The 17,311-nt window shown below is 38.8% G+C and overlaps 2 protein-coding genes across 4 annotated transcripts in view; one reads left to right on the forward strand and one right to left on the reverse strand.

The window, feature by feature from the left end:
- The window catches only part of ppil6 (peptidylprolyl isomerase (cyclophilin)-like 6), a 6,767-nt gene extending 4,202 nt beyond the window's left edge, over positions 1-2,565 (reverse strand). For all 3 annotated transcript variants that reach the window (XM_021318933.2, XM_012867405.3, XM_021318932.2), the window contains exons 1-4: positions 2,468-2,565; positions 1,954-2,047; positions 1,786-1,881; positions 142-330 (exon numbers count right to left, since the gene is read on the reverse strand). In XM_021318933.2, the coding sequence (XP_021174608.2) occupies positions 142-330; positions 1,786-1,881; positions 1,954-2,047; positions 2,468-2,478 (390 nt within the window). In that variant the 5' untranslated portion in view covers positions 2,479-2,565. The remainder of the gene's footprint in view (positions 1-141; positions 331-1,785; positions 1,882-1,953; positions 2,048-2,467) is intronic.
- On the forward strand, positions 2,262-15,338 carry LOC105929562 (GEN1 Holliday junction 5' flap endonuclease). The gene is given in 14 exon segments (XM_012867404.3): positions 2,262-2,613; positions 4,129-4,327; positions 4,405-4,452; positions 4,454-4,582; positions 6,682-6,792; positions 6,879-6,952; positions 7,047-7,132; positions 7,279-7,429; positions 9,207-9,243; positions 9,326-9,406; positions 9,499-9,629; positions 9,742-9,803; positions 11,659-11,808; positions 13,884-15,338. Coding segments are annotated over 14 exon segments (2,655 nt in total). The 5' UTR covers positions 2,262-2,452; the 3' UTR covers positions 15,119-15,338.
- Positions 15,339-17,311: the final 1,973 nt, after the last annotated feature.

Consider the following 17,311-nt stretch of genomic DNA (forward strand, 5'->3'; position numbering starts at 1 on the left):
CTCCTTGCCCATTTCCTACCAAAAGGCCACTAGTGTCACAAAAACCTTTAAAAAATAAATGATTTCAATAAAATATGGCATATTTCTGGATGCCCATTTGCCATTATTCCACGTTGTTTTGTTACCAGGGTGTCAGCTTACTCCAGTTTTCTGGAGGTGTTTCGTGTAGTACTCCTCAGTGATGGCCGTGTAGAAAGCCTCTGGATGAGCCACAGAAAAATTCCACTGATTCTCAGCCCAGCTGGCGAGTTGCTTTTCATTACCGAGGAGAACGCCGTTAAGGAAGCACATCAGGTTGCTGGAGTACTGCCACACTTCACCACGCAGCTCCTGAAATCACATGTTGAAGACAATGGCGGTGTTGTGAATCAGCATTTTAGAATAACAATGGCGTCAACCTGGAGCGTGATCATACCAGTGTAGGAGTACAGCATCACAGCTCTGAGCTATGTGCACACTCAGCCGTGTTATTTATAACATTATTATCTCTCATCATAGATAACGACCTCAGAAATGCAAAATATGAAGCTTTCGATTTCTAAGACCTCATCACATTTTTTTATCCCACTGTGTTTGAGAAATTGTATGTGTGACTTATTTGTTTATTTTTAGATCAATCAAACAAAGAGTTATATATGTTGGATTTGTTTTGTCAGGCGTTGGAGTTTTTGGGTGCATGTTTCTCATCAGTTGATTAGCGTTTTTTTTTTTTTTTTTATCCATACTTTATGGGAAAATAAACATTCTAAAATCTTGCTGGTATTGACCAGCTGCAGTGACACTGCACTCAAGAGCCTCAGAAACTCCACAAACCCTTTCTATAAACTTTGTAAACTGCTGCCAAAAGACACCAGACTGCTGTTAAGATTGTACACTTCATATAACTACACTTTTTGTATGTTGTTACTTACCTACTTTGAGTTCAATAACTGTATTTGAAGTTACTGATGTAAAGCTTAATTTAAAACATGTTTCTAATTATCAGTATACAAGGCCTTGGAAATCTATTCATGCCCACTGAAAATTCTCAAATTTTTATTATCATTGCTGAGTCAGCACCATGCAGAACTACTCACAAGTCTTTTGCACTATGTGTGTACCAACTTTGGGCATTTAGAAACTGAAAATGTTGTCCAATCTTCTTACTAAAGTAGCTGAGGCTCTATCAGACTATATGAAGAGTATCTGTGAGCAATTGTAGCTCCACCCAGCCTCCCATCAACTTTCACAAGCTTTCCTGGGGCCCTTGTGAAGAGAAACATTCCCATAGCAGGATCCTGCCACCACCATGTTTCACTGTGAGAAACTGTCTTGGTATGTTTGCAGTCATGTTTTCCCATTTTCAGAGGAAGGATTTAACAGTGCTCTGGAAAATACTCAAATCACTTTATGATCAAATCCTGCATTAAAGCTCTCTGCTTTTTTTTTTTTTACCCCTAATCTGTCTGCTGTGTTCCTTGGTCTTGATAGTGATGTTTGTTCACTAATCTTCTCTAACAAACCTTCACAAAATCACTGTATATGTACTAAGATTGAAGTACCCCTGTATACATGAATGCATGCCACACTTTTCAGATTAGATTTTTACTTGGGGAAATTTTGAAAAACACATAATTGAAAGGAAAAATAATTTTCATTTCACTTGACAATTAGGCTATTCTTTACTTTGTGTTTGTCACATACAATCTCAATAAAATAAATTAAAGTTTATGTCTGTCACATGATGAAATGCATTTTAAAAAAAATTTAGTTTCTGAATGAGATGACCTGAATGAGATGACCCACCTGTTTCTTTTTGCAAAGATATATGTGCCAGTCAAATTCAAGAAGTGGCACAATTTCTGGATCCAAGAATTCCTCAGGAAACCTTTGTTTGAGTCCCTGCGTTACAGAGATGGAGCCTTAAATAACGATTTAATCAAAAGGTTGAACATAATATATATCTTATTTTACCTCGGCTATATCTCTGGCAACATGGAAGCTTGGGTCTTTAATTACACCGACGATTTCTATTCGCATTTTCGACTCCATTGCGTAAATTCTCAGCCTATGAATAAACAGTGAGTATCCATGGCAACAACAGGGCCGTGAAGGCGCACGAAAATGACGTTTGTTTATTCGAACGTGAGGCCGCGATCCATTTTACGATTATCCTCCCTGTCTTCCTTCAGTGGTCAATTTAAAAACCAGAATAAAAGCTACATACCTAAGAGGGTGTAATAATTCAACATATGTTAAATTTAGATTTCGTATATGATTCAAGACGTAATATAATTTAAGACAAAAATCGATCTTTACAGCAGAAAGGAAGCACAATGGGGCGGATTGGAATGCAGCCCAACGGCGCCAGCGTTTGAAAACTCGACAATCTGATTTGCATGCTTCCGTGTCTGCTGTTTCTTTTAATTCTGTTAATTTTGGCATCTTGAATCGGTTCTACTGGTTTTAAATCATGGGGGTTCACGACCTGTGGTCCATCGTCGAGCCAGTCCGCGAGTCGGTGCCTCTGTACAGTCTGAGCGGAAAGACTCTGGCGGTAGACCTGAGCTTATGGGTCTGTGAGGCTCAGCATGTCCAGGCTATGATGGGCAGAGTTACGAAGCCGCATCTGAGGTAAATTGCCCATTTAGTTCTTAAAAAAAGAAGAAAAAAAACTTTATTAGAACATTTTGCTTGACATAAAGTCCAGCGGGGCTTCTTTCACATATTGTTCTCAGCTTCGATGAGTAGTTGTTAAAGACACTATCCAGAGGTGCAATTGTTTCTACACCGAATCTAAAAAAAAGAACATGGGTAATGAATTATGGGTTTTCATTCAAGAATCCCACAAATGAAAGTCTTTTTTTTCTTTGCTTCTTAAAGCATACTGCAAAGAAAAACCCAAGACACGTCTGTTTTGTATGCGTCCTGATGACGTCACAATAGGCACAAGCTGATGATCAGTTAGCATTTGAAAACACCATGGCAAAAAGAGAGACTTTGGGTGGATTAACACATAGATCTTGCAGCATTTGGGAGATCAGCTTCACGTTTTTGTGTCAGAGTTTAACAACAATGACCTGTATCGAAATCGAAAGAAGTCATGTTAAGGTGGTCCATGCATTCGAATGGGTTGCCTACTAGGAGGCTCCCCGTTGGAGGCTTTTCAGGCTCCTCACACTGGGATAGACCATGTATCCCCTCTGGCCCATGCTTTATGATCTCCCCCCCTGCAAATGAACTATAGTGTCGATGACAAGGGAGGGATGGTCTCCATGCATGTTAACTGCTTGTATAATAAGATGATGGAGCTAATTGTTCTTTATTTACCTTAAAATTGGGCAAGCTTTGTCCTTCTGTTACATTATATTGTCTGGGTATTTGGCAGGTTTATTTTGTAGCTTAACTGGGGTTAGGCCTATGGTTTAATGTCTTAAAAGGAGAAACAAAATGCAGGAAAACAGTAGGAGAAATGTATCTTTGTTTATTGCTCGCCAAACTGGATAAACAAACCATAAAATGCAACTTTCATGTTTTGGACTTCTTTTGCCTGCAAACGAATTACACCCACAGTGCAGAACTGGCTCGGCAAACAATGGATTTGTAACTGCAAGTAATTGCCATTCTGTCTGTATCATATACTTAAATAGTAATGTAAGTTGACACATATAACCTTGAGTAAAATCACCACTGCATTACAGTGTTTAGCCCAGCTTAAAATGTAAATCGATAACATAACTTAATTATTTTTAATTTAAACAGAAAAGTTACAATTATTAATATGACTTCTAAAGTAATATATCAATAATTATTACAGCGATGATATTCTATAAGGTTCAATATTATTAAGATTTATGCATGGACATAAGCCAAATTATCAGGATGAACATTTGCTGCAGCAGTATGGAATAAAAAACACATTTTAAGGAGTGATTTTTGATTACACATGTACAAATGAAGTAAAAAAACAAGAAAATGACAAATGGTCATACTTAGGACAACTTTAATCTTTTGCTTTGTGCCTCATGTGATGCGCTAATTTTTGTAAAGGTACATTTTACCTCGATTGTTCTGTCGATATCAAAGTATAACAGAAAGGTCTGGGTCGCAGCTTTAACAAGTCACACACAATGCTCTGTTTATGTGCAGGAATTTATTTTTCCGAGTGTCGTCGCTCACACTGATGGGGGTGAAGCTCATCTTTGTCATGGAGGGAGAAGCTCCCAAACTTAAAACAGAAACGATGAGCAAAAGGACCGAAAAGAGATTTGGAGGATTCACAAAAGCCCACGTCTCAAAGTCTGCCACAAGTACCAGCAGGGGGCGCTTTAATGCTGTACTTCGAGAGGTGAGTTGTGCTTTTTCTGATCTCTTGCCTGTAACAAGGTTCTAGCAGCTCTCGAACTTCCTCTCTGTGTTCTGCAGTGTGCAGAGATGCTGGACTACCTGGGTGTGCCCTGGGTGACAGCTGCAGGGCGAAGCAGAGGCCATGTGTGCTTACCTGGACTCAGCGGGGCTGGTTGACGGCTGCATCACCAACGATGGAGATGCATTCTTGTACGGCGCTAGGACGGTCTACAGGAACTTCAACATGAACAGTAAAGTATGTTTGTGCCGTATTAATGGCAGTCGGCATCCAATCATCTGGTGAAATATTATCGATGGCTGACACTTGAATTATAGCATCCTACCAAGTATGGCGTCCAAGCTCACCTTTGCGATTGCAGTACTGCACCCATTGATATTACAATGATGACTGCAATTCAGTATACTGTGCAGCCCTAGCTGCAATATTTTGCTGCATGGTCATTGGTAATGCAATTTTTTTTTTAAATAGGACTAAAAGATTTAAGTATATGGGAGAAAACGGGGAAATAGATTTAAAATTGACAGTTTGAGCAAAAGAAATGTATCAACTTATGTTAGTCAAACTATTTAATAATAGCACCAGAAATTGTTCATGTGGCTTTACATTACAGTAATAAAAAGCCACTAAAACCTTTTACATTTTATGTTACAACCACATAATGCATTGTATTTTAGACATGAACCCATCCAAGGTTGTGTATAATTGTGAAACGGAAATAAAAGGATTCATGGGTCTCCAGAAATCAAATATGTGATGTGCAAAAGCATTTAGCCTCCCAGTGACAATACTTTGTAGAACTGCCTTTTACTGCAATAACTGCAAGAAGTTATTTTGGGTATGTTTGTAACAGCTTTAAAAATCTAGAGGTTAAAATCTTTGCCTATTCTTCTTTTGTAAAGTAGCTCGATCTCCGATGGATGGCATGGAAAAAATATCTGTTGGCACACAGTGTGGCATCTATCAAGTCCTGCCACAACCTTTCAGTTGGATCTATGTCTGGACTTTGATTAGGCCGTTTTAACACATAAATATGCCTCGTTCTAAAACCATGCTATCATAGCTGTGACTGTATGTTTCGGGTCGTTGTCTTGCTGGAAGTTGAGCCTCTGCCTCAGTCTTCGGACTTTTGCAGGATTGCCTCGTATTTAGCGTCACCCTTCTTCCCATCAACTCTGACTGACTTCCCTGTTCTCTCAGATTTCATTTATTTGCATTTATCATTTGCACTTTAGAGATTATTTAAAGCAGTGGTGTCCAAACGTTTTTTCACGTGGGCTGAAATTTTCAAGTCAAAAGTAATGGCAGGGCACTATAACATATATTTTAAAGCTAAAAACATGCAAAAAAGTTTGTTGTGGATTTTTTTTTTTTTCCCTCATGAAGAATAAACCATGCATACGGTATTTTAATTAAACGAGTAAATTCATCAGGTTTTTGTTAGAGAGGACAGTGTAACTCATTGTAGATTTACAATTTACAAAGGCTTTTACACGTTCATCTTACTTAAAAAAGGCATCCAGTTTGCAAATTATTTTGGAGTCTATTGCTTACTATCTTCCTTGCCTAGAAATATATTACAGCTATCCCTAATCGTGAATGAACTGAATGTATATAGCTCAGAGAACAAATTTCGTTGTAATGTATGTTTCAATGACGATAAAGATGATATTATTATTATTATTATTACTATTTTCTTATCAGACTAGCTCAGTGGTCATTAATGGAGCCACGCTCAACCGCCCACCCTCACAAACGTAAGGCATCTTGGGGTTGCGTCCCTTGGCCAGGGGCACAACGGCATTTGGCAAGAGGAAGTCGGAATCGAACCCACAACTTTCGGATTGCAAGACAAGTCCTCTTCCCATTGAGGCCAATTGTTTTCTCAGCAATAAGAACAGAATTTGGGTCACTGTCTCTCAAAGTTTATTAAAAGTATTAAAAGTGGATGTGGGTGCAGCAAAGTCTGCCTTTGAGTAAAAGTTACTGATTAGATTTGATCCTATTTACTATGAAACTAAAGACGATGCAAAAGACAAATACTTTGTGCTGCACCTTACATTTTTCCATTGTAAGAAGATATTAAATGTTAAATTATTTTTCCCCAATTAAAATAAATAAAGCATCTACCTCTGCTTTAACCACCTCTGGTTGGTCACATCTGCATCGTTCTTGAATTGCAGTGGATGCCATTTACTCTTAATGGTGCCACGCTGTAGTCACTCCAGATCTATAGAGATTAATCTAAACTGTGACCAAAACCACAACTTGAAGTTATCATTTGCACTCGTAATCCAGAGGGAACTAACCTCTCTACTTTTTTTTTTCTCCTCCAGGACCCTCAGGTAGATTGTTACCAAACCTCCCGAGTGCAAACCGAGCTACACCTGTCAAGAGAGAACCTCGTCGGGTTGGCCGTTCTCCTCGGCTGTGATTACATTCCTAAGGTAGAGATGAAGCAATGATCTAAAAGAGTTCTTTCGGAATTTTTTTTTTTTTCCCAGTTAATTGCACATTTCCACGGTTCCCTCAGGGTATACCTGGCGTTGGCAGAGAGCAGGCCCTGAGGCTTATACAGACACTAAGAGGACAGTCGCTTCTGCAGAGGTTGAAAGCACTTCTTCACACACTTGCACCGTCGCTATTGCTTAAAGCTGCATTAAGCGTTGTTGCTCAGGAAATCTCTCCCTGCTCACTAAAGGTTCAAAACGTGGGAGCGCGAGCGTGCAGACATGCCTGACGTAAATGTAAAGAAGGTTCCTCACTGCAACCTGTGTCGACATCCAGGTGAGCAAACCAAAATGGCGGCACGCACCTTGCACGTTGCTGATTTGAAGCCATTTAATCACCCTTCTAAAAAAAAAAAAATATATATACACATATGTAAGAGATACATGTGGATGGAATAGACAGCCAACTGGTTCCTCTTTCAGGGTCAGCCAAGGCGCACGAGCGTGGCGGCTGCGTGCTCTGCGACAGTCAGCGGTTCTGCCAGCCTCAGGACTTCGACTACCAGTGTCCGTGCGACTGGCACGTCTACGAACAGAGCCGCCAGGCCTCGTCTCTGGAGGCTAGCGTCAGGAAGTACGTGTCGTTTTAATCGGGTGGTCAAAACTGTGGAGATTAAAACCTTTATGAAAGGAGCAGAACTGGCAAAACAGAAATAGGTGGAGAGAGGAAAGGAATGAGGACGCATTTCCATACAGCAGAGTCTGTCATAAAAGGTGCATGGAGAATTGAAAGGGAGTGATCTTTATAAAATAAGCTAACTGATGTAATTCAGTCACGCATTTTCCCAAAGCAAAGGAAAATCGATGGGAATTGTGCACGTCTGTAAAGTCCAAAGGACTGGACTCAGAATTGGTTATCTTCTGAACAAAGGTTTAGACTAAAAAGATTTAAACTGAGACATTTTTTTTTTTCAACCAAAGACCAGCTCAATGCAGGCGATATCAGAGATCTAAAGGAAAAAGCAGGATTACTAACAACCTCTGTCTAATTTCATTAAAACTATTCAGTGTTTCTAATCAGAAATTTGTTGCCTTACTGCAAAGTAGGAAAAGAGCAACAAAATTAGTTTCCAGTCTCAACAATGAATAACATTGTTGTCCATGTGAGGTGACGCATTCAGAGCTTACGCCTTAAATGTCCGTACATGACAGAACCATGTGTTTATTACACCTAAGAATGAGTAAAGACAACTTATTTATTTCATATTCTAAAATTCCAAAGTGTAAGTCATATTGAACAAAAAAAAAAAAACAGAAATAGAAGAAAAGGTGTATTAACGTTAAGATTTGTGTTGTCCAGCAGAGAAAGGCAGTGTTACGCTTTGATGGCGTTAGATGAAGTCTGCTTGGGTGGTGGGTGGAAACGTAATCCAATTGTTCCAAATCTGGTGAAAACCATCTTTCTGAATTATCTAACTGTCAGTGAACTCCATTTTAACAAAATATTTCTATTAATTTCTCTAAATAGTGTGTCCTCTGAACAGAACATTTAACGTCTCTTGAAACTTTGTTTCAACTTCCTTATGACAAAGTGTTATGTTTCTCTATAGATTTAGACAAAATGTTTTCATTTCTCTTTTGATATAGTAAAATTTTATAACTATGCATTCCTTGCTTTCATTCACGGTCTGTTGACTGGGTGATTTTTTTTTTTTCTATGGGTGCTTTGGCTTTTCCAATTTCTCGTTTTAATTCTGTTCATCCACAGACACGATGTATTCATAGGATTTTATTAATGTCCAGTACACTTTTTGCACCGGTCCAGTGAAGGATAAGCAGCTGCTTTGGCTAATAAATTACTACAAAAGTTGCAAACAACCATGAATTAAAAAGTACTTTTGCCTCTTATGAATTTATTCAGATTTCCCAACTGTTTATTTAAGAAATCACCAATCAATGTGGACTCCTGTGAGTTAAAAATAATGTGTGTAATTGTGAAGACAATTATATATAAGTGTTTAATATTTACCCTCCTTCATGCTGATACCGATAAATAAAATCCATTGTAATCACCTGAATACGGCTCACAAACACTACAGGCAGTTTTGAATAAATTTGATTAGTTGGTACTTCTCCACATTGTTTTGTGTTCCAATAAAAAAAAAAAATGCTATGGATTTGTGAAAAGATTGTATGTTCCGGATCGGCATAAATGTCTACAAATGTGAATCTGCAACATTCGGCGCATATTTGTTTTCATCCACATTTACTCCGATGCCCATAAATAAAATTATATATGAATTTAACCTAAGACATATTAAGATGCCAGCCGATAGAAACTTAGGATATTGTGAACTACGAGTGGAAAAAGTAGAATTTTTAAATGTCTAAATTCTTTTTTTTGGTTTTAGGAAAACACTGGCGAATCAGCAGTTCCCGTTTACAGAGGTATATATTTTTCCAGTTTTTATGCTGCTTTTACTTACTAATATAATGTGAGCTCTAATAATACTTGAACATTTTGTTCCAGATTATAAACGAGTTTCTGGTCTCCAAGGATAAACCTGTGGCTCATTTTAAGCGGAGGCAGCCAAACATGCTGCTCATGCAGGTAACGTGTTTAAACATCTTTTGCTCAGTCAAAGCATCTGCCACGGCATTTTACTGCGATGAATATAAAGGCTTTTGTTATGCTTTCTGCAGAAATTCGCCTATGAGAAGATGGAGTGGCCAAGGCACTACACCAGTGAGAAAGTTTTAGTGCTGATGACCTACACTGAGCTGATGAACCGAAAATGCAGAAGAGACGTGCCATCTCAAATCCAGCCTGTTCGGTAATCTTCTGATATTTTTAAAGCCGAAAAACTACGTTACTGTGATGATAATGCTGTCGTAGAGGTGTCTGGGGAACATTCTTTATAAATAACGCTTCTTTTTCTTTAAAAGAATACTGAAGCCAAGGGTGAGGAACGCCGTCGCATGCTTTGAAATCATCTGGAGCACTCCAGGTCAGTCAAAATCCTCGCTTCTTTCTCAAATAGGCGATGCTTTGTGTTCAGTTTGTCCTCTTAAGGACTTATTATATCCTCGGAGGGTGTACAAATGCTGGATTTGTGAGCTTTAGGGGACACAACTGCAGCGCTATGTTGGGGTGCAGGGTGTTCGTCACCAGGTTGTCCGTTAGTGACTGGCTGTGAGGTGGGCTTCAGAGGTGACAGATCAGTCACAACAGCCACTAGGTGCTAAACCGGCTTCCTCTCTGAGCTGGGAAGTCTGTCGTATCAAAGCAGACGTCACTAACAAGCCTGTTTGACATCCCTGACCTGAGAAAGTCTCAATTAACTAATTCAGGCTGCAAACTGGCATGTATGTAACTGAAGAGATTTTTTTTAAAGGCCTAATATTACTTTAAAGCACGCATATTCTTCTAATTATGATCAAATTGTGGTCATGCCATCTTTGTTGTCAGTACAGAATTAAGTCTGAATTAAACTCACAATATTGGTTAATTATATGACTCTATGACCAAATCAGGAAAGGGGCCAGTATGTTTATGAGATTCAATTTAGTTTAGAAGATAAATATAAGTAAATCAAGAGAGGACATGTGTTTTTTAAGCAGATGATACAGCCTATTAAAACTTCAAATATTTTCGAGTCAATAAATTAGAATATGCCTTTCTATGAGCCTTGTCTATTAGATTAAAAGTACCATTTAAAAACAACATTTGAGCTGCTATTAAACATACTTTTCATGAAACCCCCATTTCTGCATGAAACATTTAGTTTTTTTTATTGGTCTGAATCAATATTTTAATCTTAAATGTTTTTATTGACTGGAGGTGGGAAGAAAAATCATAATTAACAGAATTAAAGGCTTTTAAACAATACCAGTCTGTGTTAATCTATATAATGTTTCCTTTAGAGTTACTAACATAAATTAACCTTTCAATAATATTCTAATTGGTTCATATGACTGTATGTGACAAATCTTCAGATACGAAACTGAAATAGAAGATTATAGGTGAGGCAGCTTTGAAAGGACATTTGTTCTTTTTTTTTTTTTTCTTTTTTTTTGCAGTATACTGATTATTTGTATGTAATAAAAGTAAATTGAGACCATATTTGGTGCTCTCACCTTCTGGGGCCCTTTGACATTTTTTTGTGTTTTCGTTGAATTGATGCAAAAGGCATAAAATGTTTCCAGGTTGTGTGTTTTGGGGTGAATTTTTTATTTTAATTGTAAGGTCTTTCATATGTCTTTAAACCAACATTGCTATTGTCTAACATTCAAAAATAGTTTCACGAATCTGCTACTACTTCAATTTTTCAATGATTTCTGTTTTCAGTTTTGATTTTTATTCCTTGACGTCCCTTCAAAATATCACACTTTATTGGTTTCCGCTTGGTGAAGATATTTTTTTCTTCATCTACTGTAAATCTACCAATTTGCATATATAGGAGGGAGGACAAAATAATTTTTTTATATTTCCTAAAACTGTCAGTAATTTGGGGGGGAAAATCTCAAAATACATGAATAGTTTTATATATGGTGAGTACCTGATCATCATTTTCTTAACATCCTGTTTTTAATCCCACAAATTATTTATTTTTATACTTATTTAAATATATTGATTTACTTATTTATTTTCCCTGCTTTCAAGAGTTAACATTTCTTTTGCTCGTTGTGCATTCTTGCACAATGACAATTGTGGATTCTGATTCTGAATGAAACTAACAAATGAGATTAAAAAACAAATAATAACCAAAAAGTAAAAAGAAAGAGCCACACTTTAATTTAATTCAACAAACATAGTGCTTACCTGTCCTAAACTACACGTGTTACTGTTTCCTTGTTCTGCAGAACATTATGTGTTCCCGGAGGAGCGACCCACAGAGGACCAACATGAAGTGAGGACGATGGAGGAAGAGTCGCTTTTCCGCACGGCTTTCCCCGAGATCGTCGAGCGCTACCTAAGAAGCAAAGCTCTGCTTGAAGAAAACAAAACAAAACGTAAGACCGTTTTCACTTTAAACACACACCCTACGCCAAGTTGTGTTCAGTACTATATTATTTTTTCCATAAAACGCTCCCCCTGCTGATTTGACGAGCTTCCCAGACTCCCCGGTCTGTGCCGACAGGGCCGTACAGATCAAAGCTATTTGCAGGTTTTACACGTGTTTTTTAAAGCTCTCGCTTACAGCAGCTCTAACACCTAAAAATGTCGAGTTTGGAAGCTACTTCACGCCAGAGGCTTTAACGCTGCCGAGAAGCGTCTGTCTCACAGGATTTGCTGAATTGTTTTCACAGTAATCATTTGCATTTAACTCCATTTGAAAAGAAATTTGGCTCACATATGCACATTAAGACAGATTGCAATGTCTGGCGAGCCTTTTAACTTGTAGACCTTATGACACACATGCATAAAAGATGTGACCAAATATATAAAAGAAACAGTTAAAAAAGCAAGAATACATTTAAAAAAAATAGGCCGCGGTTACAATAAATAGAGTCCTTGTTCATATTTCACACCCAGCAGTCAGTGCTTAACATTCAGTAATTGAGAAATTTATATTAACAGTACTTTCAACATTAAGTGTCTGAGATTTCTTTGCTGTAGTTTCAATAATCAGAGGTTTTCCAGGCTTTCTACCTTTTGACAGTTCTTTGTGGATCTTGCATGAAAACAGAGGAACTGAGAAAGTTAATCTTTTCTTATTGCCTTTATACATCAAAACACAGCTTAGTTATTTATAGGGCTGGACGATATAGAAAAAAAAGCACATCGATAAGATAGAAATCATATTGGATCGATATAGATAATTATCAACGAATTCAAAACAATATTTCAAGTGCATCCATTGCCATTTTATGCTGTTGCTTAATGACCTCTTTTTAGATAAAGAAAACACAAACATTGAATTCAAACTCAATCCTTTATTCAACCAGCTTCTTACCAAAACTGCAACTTTTAAAAATAGACAATATAACGGGTGCTCTCTGAACTCTTCGAAAGGGGCGGGGCTTGTTTCCTGGGACTGTTTGTGATTGGTTGGGAGGATGTAACGACTGTAATATTAATCTACATGGCTAGAATGCAAAAAGAAGGAAAACTTTTATTCTATTGAATTTTTACTGATCTTTTTTTTCTATCATAAATAAACGTCTATCGATAGAATATATGGTTGTTGAATTATCGTCCAGCGCCAGTTCTTTAGCATTGAACTATTATCGGCCACTGAGGAGGGCCAAAGGAGCCAGAGCTGCAGGTTTCAGACCCTGGATCGTTATCAAAAATAGTTGAAAACCAGAAATATCCAAGTGAGGCTGTATAAGTAAACATAATGTGTATGTTTACATATACATTTGCAATACCGTACTTTAACTGTAATATGCAATTACCTTCCACTGCACTTTAATTTAAATAGCTGCTGTCCAAACTCTAATTATCCAATTTATAGTAATAGCTACCTGTATATCATGCTCACAATTCTGCCTATAGTAATAGCCACCTGTACATATATTCATAGTACATGTAAACTCTTTTTTTAATAATAATCATCTGCATATTATGCTACTGTACATATCTGTAAAACTCTATTCACAGTAAAATCCACCTGCTATTGCACTTCTGGTTAGACCTAAACTGCATTTTGTTGCCTTGTGCCTGTACCTGTGTAATGACAATAAAGTTGAATCTAATCTAAAAATCTAATCTAATAACACTGCAAAAAAGGGAACTAAAAGTAAGTGCAATTTTCTTGAAATTAGTAGATTTTTCTTTGATTTGAGCAGGTAAATAAGACTATTTGCCAATGGAATAATATTTTTGCAGTTAAAATAAGAACAGTTCATCTCCATCATCTTATTTCAAGTGCAGGATGTCTAATTATCTTATTTTAGGGGTAAAAATACTCATTCCATTGGCAAATAGTCTTATTTAGCTGCTCAAATCAAGGAAAAATATACTAATTTCAAGAAAATTGCACTTACTTTTAGTTCCCTTTTTGCAGTGAAGGTAAATCACTCAGAAGATGTTTTAGTCCTCTGACGACCCGCTCTCTTTCTCTCTCCTTTTTTATTTACAGAGAAGAAAGCAAGAAGGAAAAAAGAGAAACCATCTGATATTTCTGATGGTGTCTCGGCTCTCTTGGCTGAGATGACGCTTCAGACTTCATCGGTGAACGGGTCCGCTCAGCAACAAGCTGCGCTCCCTTCCCTTCCTTCACTGTCTGAAAAGGCAGAAGCGGCCATTTTGGACACTCCGGTGAATTGTAAGCAACATCGGAAAGACGGAGACCAGCAGCCCCGCGACACTCCGCCCGCTGGCGAAGCAGAAGCCGCCGCGTCACCTTCTGTCTCCGCCGTCATTGACGCTTTGCACCTGAGCGACATCGACTGGGACGTTTCGTCTTTCACTTCCTCGCCGTCCTCACAGGCGAGCCAGGCTGCAGAGCCCGAGCGAACAAAGACCCCAGACGGGGAAGAATCAACTCAAGCTGGAACCAAACAGCCAGAGCTGTGTTACGCCGAGTGTCCTCTAAGAGACAGAGTCCTCATGAGGAACGCGGACAAGTCTCTGAAAAACCCAGCTGTGATTTCAAAGCATCCGAACCACGGGTTGGTCAGTTCGCTTGGAAAACAAAGGGGAGAAATGTCCAGTAAAGGCGGCGGCGGGTGCAACATGTCGACTGGTAACAAACAGGAAACGCTTAAAGTGTTAAAAGAAAGAATTAAAAGCTCAGAGGAGAAAGAAACTGTGTCGACTGAAGCTCAAAGCAAGACGAAGGAGAAGTCTAACGGCCGCGAAAAGCCTCCGAAGAAATATAAATTTGTTAAAACAGCTTTGTCTTCAACCTCTGCTCTGCCACAGAGATGCCATTCTGACCCAGGACGAGGGGAGAAAAAGAGCAGCAGCGTGTCGCATTCCTCCAAGAGGAGTGTGTGCGTCAGCCTGTGCTCCTCCAGTGAGGACAGCGACGCTGAAAACCAGCAATCTGGCCCTCAACGCCAAGCAGAACCGAATCTGTCAAGCAAGAGTAAGAACAGCTTAATACCAGACTTCCATCCGAAACCAGTTTCCTGTCAGCTTAAAGCTGCTAATCCAGTTCTGATGATTGGAGGAAAGTCACGTGGCCACGGGGGAAAGGTCGAAGGTGAAACAAACAGCCGTCAGGACGTCCGGACAGCGACAGTGAGAGTTGATGAGATTCTCCAGACTCCAGCTTCACCGGTCGTCACGTTAGATGGTGAGGATTCGGTCATTTGTAGTGATAGTCCACTGCCGCTGGCTGAGAGACTGAGACTGAAACTTCTTTACTGAGCAGCGCCTGTCTTTGTCTGATCAAAAGGGCTTTTTATCTGTAACTCACAACCCATTTGCTTCTAATTAGTTCAGTAATGTCTTTAGATTTTTGATTAAAGATGGTAAACATGCTTTTTACAAAAAGTAAAACGCTGGCGATCAGATTATGTTTTGAAGATTGTGACCCAGTTTGAGTTGTATTTGTCTGTTGTGTGTCTAAAAATAAATTTAGACGGTTCCTTTGTAGTCTGGAAAACTCTCTGGTTTTAAGTATTTTTTTTTCCCAGACTTTATTTCCCATCCAGTTGTATAAAGTTTCCATCCATCCATCCGAACACTGAAACTGATCCATGAACCTGACCAAACTCCCCATCCTTGACCATATCTCCTTTGAAGGAATGAAAAATTAAACCAAGCCGCAACTCTTGCTCTGCTAATCTTTTTTACGCTGCTCCAAAAAATATTATATTTAAAGGAACCCTTTAAAAAGAACATCAGATCTCAATTGGTAAAACATAAATCATGCTGGGGTACCCACGCTGATGTGGGATGGGCAATCTGTTATGAACAGTAGGATGCCACATCATTGGATGAAAATGAAAATGATCAACCTCCAGAAGGGTTAATCTGAACACTGCAAAAACAAATCTATGTTTAAGGACATTTTGCTTATTTTTAGTGTTTTTGCCCTTGATTTGAGCAGGTAAATAAGATCATCTGCCAATGGAATGAGTATATTGACCCCTAAATTAAGATTATTAGACATCCTGCACTTGAAATAAGATGATGGAGATGAATTGTTCCTATTTTAAGTGCAAAAATCTTATTCTATTGGCAGATCACCTTATTTACCTGCTCAAATAAAAGACAGATACACTCATTTTCAGAAAATCTTACTTGCTTTTAGTTTGGTTTTTGCAGTGAAGTCAGCAGTAACCAGGAGGAACCCAGGACCCACTGCACCAGCGAAGGTTCTAACAGGGGTTCTAAGGATTTCATCATCATACCTGATCGCAGTCAGGGTGCCGTTGTTTATCCTGTACAGGTCAGTGCGTTCCTGCCTCCCCAGACTGAAACTGACCCACCGTCAAATCAATCATGCTGAACAATGTTGCATGGCAGCAAAAGGGTCACCGCAGTCTCTCCAGGTTCTTTCACGTCTGTCACATGCGCTCAGGATGAACCTGCTCTTATCTGTGGGGAAAAAAAAACAAAAAAACAACACAGAGCGCCATTACTAAACCGGACGTTTCCGGTGTGTTCTGGCTAATGCCATTTGAGCTCCACTGCACCAGGCAGTGAGCTATATTATACACTGGAGTGCTAATAGCCCGCTGTTAGAACGAGTCACTTTGAAGCCACCGGCCGCCATATTGGTACTCCCTATTTTCCCCCAGTAACTAGGGAATGTTTGCGCTACAGCATCGAATAACGAGGATTTTCTCATGTTCAGGGAGGGCTTAAAACTTTTAAAATGTCAAATGCCATATACTTTTATGTTATGTTGTAAAACTATCAAGTACTGAGAAAGTCATGTGCTGAAATATTTTGCATTTTATTTATTTAAATATATATATATAACATTTATAAATATATAAATAACAATATACAAGAACATATATTTACATATATGTATACATATATATACATATACACATACTTATATATACATATATATATATATTTAATATATAAATATTTCAGCACCTAATTTCCTAGTAGTTGATAGTGTTAGTACATCCACTGACTGTAAAATTATCTATGAAACGTTTTCACACAGCCAGAAAACTGCTTGTTGTTGCAACCAAATCCTATGGGATTCTGTCAGAGTAGGGAGGAGCAAGATGGTGGCCAGTGACTTCAGTTTTTCGGCAAAATCAGCACTCCAGTGTATTATATAGCTCAGTGGCACAGGGCCTATCAGAGGATGCTGGGCCCTCAGGCCATCCTCATGAAGTCTTTAATGGTTTGGTGAGAGGGCTTAGAGCCCTAGCAGTACTCATCCTGTTACTCCTCACACAAAGGAGCAGATACCAGTCCGGCTGCTGGGTTAAAGACCTCCAACGGCCCTGGCCTGCTCTCCCAGAGGAACCGTCTGTCTCCTGGAGTCTCCTCCATGCTCTTGAGACGGTGCTGGGAGACACAGCAAACCTTCTGGCAATAGAGTTGGACTGCCTGTGCAACCTCTGTAGGGTCCAGGTGTCGCCTCAT

The sequence above is a fragment of the Fundulus heteroclitus genome, chromosome 15 (assembly GCF_011125445.2).
Source record: "Fundulus heteroclitus isolate FHET01 chromosome 15, MU-UCD_Fhet_4.1, whole genome shotgun sequence".
Classification (NCBI taxonomy): Eukaryota; Metazoa; Chordata; class Actinopteri; order Cyprinodontiformes; family Fundulidae; genus Fundulus; species Fundulus heteroclitus.